Source organism: Molothrus aeneus, chromosome 17 (genome assembly GCF_037042795.1).
Source record: "Molothrus aeneus isolate 106 chromosome 17, BPBGC_Maene_1.0, whole genome shotgun sequence".
Classification (NCBI taxonomy): Eukaryota; Metazoa; Chordata; class Aves; order Passeriformes; family Icteridae; genus Molothrus; species Molothrus aeneus.
In genome coordinates, this window is record NC_089662.1 from 12214128 (window position 1) to 12221566 (window position 7439).

At 40.4% G+C, this 7439-nt stretch overlaps 1 protein-coding gene across 2 annotated transcripts; it reads right to left on the bottom strand.

Moving 5' to 3' along the window:
* Positions 1–421: 421 nt before the first annotated feature.
* Positions 422–5800, bottom strand: CIMIP1 (ciliary microtubule inner protein 1). 2 transcript variants are annotated; one of them, XM_066561611.1, is made up of 4 exons: positions 5669–5800; positions 4852–4933; positions 4012–4110; positions 422–2233 (listed from the first exon to the last, which is right to left on the bottom strand). In XM_066561611.1, exons 1-4 carry the CDS (start codon positions 5725–5727, stop codon positions 2102–2104), a joined length of 372 nt encoding a protein of 123 aa, XP_066417708.1. In that variant the 5' UTR covers positions 5728–5800; the 3' UTR covers positions 422–2101. The 2 variants fall into 2 exon arrangements, with proteins under 2 accessions (XP_066417708.1, XP_066417709.1); XM_066561612.1 differs by lacking the exon at positions 5669–5800 and adding an exon at positions 5480–5580.
* Between the last annotated feature and the right edge of the window lie 1639 nt (positions 5801–7439).

A 7439-nucleotide genomic window follows, 5' to 3' on the forward strand; every position in this document is an offset into this window, starting at 1 on the left:
TTAATTTCCACAAATTAAAGGCCGGGTTTCAAACATAACAAGGTGATACAAAATTCTGTAATGACCTTTAGGATTCAAAACTGGGGCAGATGACTGGGCAGTCCTTTGTCAGCTGCAAATTCACAACTTCTACAAATTTTTTCATGTAAAATGTTAGAAGTTTTGGGAAAAAATAGTCAGGTTTGTAGTTTCATATAACACCAAAACCCTGAATACACGGGACAAATAATAACTGACAGATTTATGATGAAGAAATGACTTAAAATTTTAGATTATATTCTTTGCACATCCCAAATTAGTGTCTATCAAAGTATCCCCTGAAGTAAAGGTACCTTAAATGATAGAATGTACAATACAAAACCCTTAATGTCAGGCCAGAGTTAATATTCAGACATTGGAATAAGAGTCAGGAATGTCCAACTGTAAATGCTGGAGAAAGAATTTATTTTGGTTTTCAAAATCAAACCATGCTCATCTGGATTTGGATTTCACTTCATACAAACATCCAATGGGTATGTGGTGCTTTGATTTATTAATATAACTCTTTAAAGCCAGTGGAATTCCCCTTTTATTTGGCCTGAATTAATGTAATTTAATTGCTACTAAATGCCATATCAATCATTATTATACCTGTTTATATAAATCAGACAAGAATAAGATCTTATGACCTTAAAATAAACTGAAGAACCACATACCACATGATTAAAATAAGCAAGAGATACAAACCTGGCAATGACAAGAAAGCACATTGAATTTAAATATTTTTCTTACAATTGTCTTGGTTGTCCAAAGAACAGTGTACACAGGTTATGGTTAGTAGCTAAACTACAATTTAACTTCAATTTCCAGAGTCTGATTCCAAGTTATTCTTTATTCTGGTTTTTAAATAAAGTGTCTGAAGTTACTTCTGCTATGTGTTCTCCTTCTTGGGTAATCTTTCCAAAGGATATGACTCACTTCTCCATTATTTGTAAAGAGTATGGAAAAAAGTAAAATATTATTATTTTGTGGGCATTTGGAAATGGATGTAAAAAAAAAAAGGTGGGATGTTGATCATTGTGAGTCATTTCTTGGGAAGAAGGGAAGAACAAACTCTGGCTGCTGCCTTACTGCTGTGAAGGCCAAGGACTTAGTGCTGACTCAAGCAGTAGATATTGATGGCTGCAGAACACAAGGAGATGCTGCAGCAGGGTTCAAGAGGAAAACCTTTCTCCTCTAAGTGATAAGGAGTTGGAGGGAGCTGCCTGTGTTGATTTCCTGGAGGCTCTTTTTTGCTTTAACAACCTTCTGGTGTGAACACCTTGGCCAGTTAGAATTACATTGTGCAAACATTTGCTGCAGCTCAGTCTCCTCCTGGGTCTCCAGAAATCCTGGCAAACCTTCAGGTGCACAGGGAAGAGCAGGATTGAAGCCAGGGCACTGAGGGGGCCCCTCCAGTAACCCCAGAGCAATCACCTGCTGCCTCTGAGCAGCTTTCCCTGGCTGGTGCAAATACTGCTATACACACAACTGAAGCAATAGAAATCCTTTGTAACCCATTTGCATACTGATCAACTAATGGAAAAGCCCTGTCTTGACAGCAAAACTGATTTTTCAAAGTGACTCTTGGTCACTGTGGCCCTTCTGTACTTTATTTCTGTACTAGGAACTATTCATTTATGTGTGTAACTGCACAAAATACCTGCAAGGCACACCCAACACAAAACCCAGTGTATTTTATGAGTATTTTATGAGTAGAGGTTCTCATGGAGAAACAATTATAAAAATTTGCACTGTCATTCCAATTTCCAATGAATATTTTTGAATTATAGTCTTATTAGTGATAATAAAAATAGTATGTGCTCTGTGATCTCTACCTGAGTTTATTCATTGTTATTTCTAAGTTACAAGGAGAAGCTCTGAAGCAGAGTTAGCAGCCTGGATGCCATAGATTCAATGAAGTGAAATGAAAATGTTCACCCTTTACCAAAATGATTGTGGATTTTTACAAAGAGCAGAAATGCACAACAGTCACACAGTCCACTCCAGGATATTTCCTTAGCAATGCAGATGAATCTTTGTGCCTCTTTATTTCATAATGTCACTTAGAAGACTCCCATGGTCACTTCATTCTACAGACAGATCCTTTGCAGCTTTGGACTTGATAATCGTGCTCAAGAGCCAGTGCTGGAACCCCTGATCTCCAGCCAATAAATCCCTGGGTCGTTTTAGGTACTGGAGGAGATGGAAGCACCTAAAATCAAAGTAACATGTAAAACTGAATGATGAAAAGGTTTTTGGTTGAAGTTTCTGCAACACTGCCTTTTGTACTGTTGTGTTCTAAAATCAACAATCAAGTCATTGTTTAGTAGTGTATGTTGGAATTATTTTTTTTCCAAGGTTGGTTCAATACTAAGGGCTTTAATTGCTTAACATTATTAGAATTTTTGTATTATTGTTATGTATGGAAAAAGCTCAAGCAGAAGATAATCATCATCATCATCATCTTTAAAACTAATTAACTTCAGTAAACAGGAGAAATAGTGTTTCCTCCTTGCTGTAATGTATTTGGTAATGCAGCTATGGAATAATAATTTTAAATCCAAATGCTGAAGATATTACTGACCAAGCTGGCTTCTACATCAAGAACTACTACCTTCCTTCTACTCTAAAAGATGGGTGAGCAGCAAGTTAATCTGCAACTAATCTAGCTAAAAAGGAAACAAAACAAAAGCCAACAGACTCTGTTCAGTGACTGCTGTGCTTACTTTGGCTGAATCATCTCAATTGGGCACGTTCTATCATTTCAGCATCTGGGGACTTAGCACAGAAATACACAGCAAGAGAACAATGTTTCAGTTCTCTTGCCAGAGTTGCTTCACTTTGTTCTTTGGCCAAGATTAGAAAATGTTTATGATATTGAGGTGGAGCAGTTCCTCAGAAAAGATAATTTTTATGGCCAAAAGTGCCACCCACTGAGCAGGATAATGAAGGAAATCATGTCCCACTTTTGCTCTGGGGGAGGGGACTGCAGGAGCTTTTATTAGTCTAACCTAGAGAGAACAGATTTGACTGTTACCACAAGGTAAATGTGCAGAAAGACACTTCTGAAAAGATGTATGAAACTTCACTCTGAATATGTAAAAGGTGACCTAAATCACAGCCAGCCCTTCTCTTCCTCCCAGTTCTGAGGTGAAATGGAAACTCTGTTCCACCGTGCACCAGGCTCTGCACGCCTGGGGAGCAGCTGAAACCTGCAGGATTTGTTAATGCACCAACACCTTCAGGGGCTGGGACTGTAACTGCACTGACATTGGAGCTGTGGGACAAAACTGAGGAACAAGGAGCAGTACTGGCAGAAACGATGCCTTGCATTGCTTTACCACACTCAGCACTAGCTCCTAATTTTTATTTTAATTTAATCTCAATAAAAGCTTTTACTACCTCCATACCTTATCTCCCCACCCTTGGAATCCTTTGAAAGAAAGCTAGTTCAGCAAGTAAGAACTTCCAATCTCCTTTATTTCCCTAATCTTCTCTAAGTGGACTAACCTTCCTTTTCATTAGCATATTCTGCTTCCCCTTTTGTAAGTTCCTCTCCCAATGTCACTGCTTTAGCTGCCAGTGGACTCCCCCTATTCACTGGTGATCCTACCATCACTCACATTCTACTCTCCAGCTATTTGACAGCTTTAAGACCCCAAATATACATATAAATCATACAAAACAAAATAATTATGACTTGGATTATTAGAAATGGCTTCTTATTAATTTGTGGTACTGAAGAGGACAGTGGTATTGTCTCTGACAAAAAGCAGACTCTTAAATAAAGACAGAAAAATTACAACCATATCCAAAGGGCAATTCCTTGTCTTAAACAAATGCTTTTAAAGCATAGTTTGGCTTGCAAATGCAGTTTACTTTGACCTTTAGTTAAAGACCCCCCTCTATAAGACAATTTGTTTCCAGAGCTTGTGTGGTTTCTTAAAACAGATGTTGCTGTATTGCAATTTTAAAATCTAATTTTCTAACCTTAATGTATTTTTCCACAGGTGTCACAGGTCGAACCTGCAGGTGATCTGGAAGCTGTAGCTTGGGCTTTGCAGCTTCTTTCTTTTCAGGTCCAAGCAACTAAAACCAAAACATATTTAAAAACTGGACTCCTCATCTTTGGAAATATACTATAATATGTGAAATCCACACCATTCCCCTCATTGTTGCAGATGACCTTCCTGTTCCTTCCCCCTCAAGCAGGATTATTTATTTCAGTGCTTTGGAAATTACTGGACTTTTTTTTGTTTCAGAAGACATGCAAACTTCTTTTGTAACTATGCAGGGGCTGCATCAATCCTGTTCTTTAGCAATGAAATACTGTGATTGCAAATGTAACATCATGTGCTACTGTATTCTAATATCTAAACATCACTGAGAAGAGACATCACTCCAAATATTTTCATTTGTTGTAGATTCCCCCACTGACAATTTAATTAGCTGGAACCTTTTCCCCTAGATTTTTAAAATACCATATGGAGAGACAAAGGGGAAATATTTTCCTGTCAGTGTGCATCTAGTACTTGTTAGCACTATTAGGAGTCATGCTTCTCAGGAGAAATATATCAGAATATGCACAGCATATAAATTACCACTTGATGTATTTTATTCAGAAGAAAATGGAATATTTGAACCATTTCAAAAGTAGTGTAGTTGCTACCTTGGATGTCAGCGTAACAAAGCATTTTCAGTACACTTCTGGTCTTCTGTGCTCTCATAATTTTGTGTCCAGATAAATGTGTGCTCAAGTTTTGTGTCCAGTAAATTTGTGCTCATGTGTTGCTTATCTTATAAGCCATATTACATGACATTCAATTTTACCTCTTCAAGAGGTGTTTTCAAAAATCCCCATTTCTCAGCCCATCTTTTTGCAGCATCTCTTTCGTTTTCAACACGGTTTTTCCTGAAACCAACACAAAACATTTAAAATTACTTTGAAAATTTTCATTAAAAAAACCCCAACATGCCAACCCCAACTACCGATGTCATAAAGCACAGCACTTCAGCTGGAAGCTTTAAACTTCCATCTCAAAGCAGCGCGTTTATATACAAATTATCACTATCGGACTCGGAGCTAATGGGAAAATACTTTCCAGAGGTTTGAAACGCTGTATACGAAACAGTGAACACTGCATGGAACACTGCACTGCTTTTAAATTATGTTAAGAAGCGGAGGAAGTTGGAAAGTAAGCAGCAATGATGCTTTCAAATATACTTTCATTTACTGTGTGGGCTGATGAGGTGCCCCGACCCCACAGCCGGCGGGGCATGAGGGGTGCACTGGAGCCACCTCTAAATCTGAATGACTTTATACCCAGGCACGCTTCACCCAGCGCACCGCTCTTTAAACACCGAACTCTTCCAGCGCGGAGCTGCGGGCCGGGAGGGGAAGCTGGGCGGCAGCAGCAGCAGCAGAGCAGCGGTGCTGCCGCTCCGGGCGGGCTGTTACCAGTTGTTGTCCTGGGCTATGTAGTTGGGGGGCTCCATGGGGCCGGGGCCGCGCCGCCTCAGCCCCGCGCTCCGCCACGGCCGCTCGGGCGTTGCGGAGCAACGGCGGGAACTCGTGTGGGCGGGCACAAGATGGCGGAAGGGGCGGGAACGTGTTCCATGGAATGTGGGGAAGTGCCCTCACACCCACCGAGGGGAAGGATCCCCTTCTCTCGTGCTTTGGGAGCTCTCCGGTGGCACCACATCCATGTCGCAGGGGAAAAAAGCGAAATAATTCCCCCTCACTGCTTCCTCCAGGCCCCTCAGGCGGGCACAAGATGGCGGCGGGGGAGCCCCGCTGGGCGGAAGGGGCGGGAACTCGTGTGGGCGGCACAAGATGGCGGAGGGGCGGTCCCAAGGTAATGAGGAGGCGTGTCAAAAAGCGTAATAAATTAATGTCGGGAAGTGCATATGTAGTTATTGGGGGGAAAGATTGCCTTTTCTTGTCTCTTGGAAGCTTTTAGTGGCAGTACAGCCATTTCTCGGGGGAAAATCAAGTCAAAACTTCCTGCTCCCTGCTTTCTTGAGGCCCCTCAGGAGGCCAGGGCAAGTGCTCGGTAATTTTTTTTGTGTGTCTTTAAATGAAAGGAAAACACATTTGGGTGAAGATGATTGAAAGCTTCTTTTTAATCTGCTGTCCTGTTCTGGGTTCCTCTTGCTACACACCAAAATTGTTTTTTGATAATTTCATTGGGGAACAACACCAGTGCAGTGAAACGGTGTCTATTGGGTCTCTTTTTCTCATAAATGTCCTTTACAAGCTACATGTCAGAAGTTCTGAGAAAGATCTTTAGATACTTTATGGCTTCTATATGAGAACCTAGAATATATTTACAGCTTGTAACGGGTTCATTGTTTTCCAATATATTAATTTTTCGGTAATTTTATTTTCTTGTATTTGCTGGATAAAATATTTCAACAATGAGTGGAGCCAGCTGGCTCTTTGCCCCCGTGGGTTTAAATGGCTCCCCAATCTCTTTTGTGTTGTCTGGAAATATTGACTTGTGTGAACACCCTGGAAATAGTTAATGGGAGTCTCACACTACTGGGCACTTATTATCCTTATTAGAAAATAAATGCAGAAAGGTTTTGACTTCAGCTGAGTGGTTTAGAGGCGGTGTGTTTGAATGTTTAATTACTAGACTTCTTAAAAAAAATCCAGAGTACCTAAACTACTTAAATATTTGAGTACAAGACTATATGCATTTCTTAGTTATTTTAGAAGTACTAAGAATGTCTGAGTAAGAGGAAAATAAAAATGCCTTCTGTAGTTCTAAAATAGCAATTAATACTGCTCTTCTGGGTCTCTGAAAATCATTAAAGTATCAACAAATGGAATATTTCACTTACACGCCATTTCTTGATTCTCTAATTGATAATTAGGCTCGCAATTAAATCAGCTGGGTCTCCTATCACACCCATAAATGCTTACTCATTGTCCTACTTAATTAACTCCTGCTGCTTTATCACATTTATCTCAGGAGTTTTCTTATTGCTTTGATGCTTTCCTTGAAAAAGATACTTTGTTAATGAAACAAATCTGTAGTTTACTGTGTCAGGGCTTAAAGTGCGCCAGCATTTGTCAAGAAGAAATGAGAGATGAAACTTCTTATATTGACAATGTGGCAACAGAACTTTGTGGTGTTCAAGTCCAGTGTGTGAGCAGTGAGTCCCAAACGTTCCTGTGGTGCTTTGGCTCTGGCTGGGCAGATCCATGTGTACCTGGCTGGCAGCTCTGTAGAGGAGCTGGCAGGGCTCTGCCTGGGCTTTTGGGGTGGAAAAGGACAATAAAAGCCCTCCATTGATGGCACATAGCAGTGAGGGAGGGGGAATGAAATATCCCTGAGGAAAGGTGCAGTGGGGTGCACCAGTCTGTGTTCCCTGTGTTTCTCAAGGTGCCATCTTCACATCTAAAATTTGAA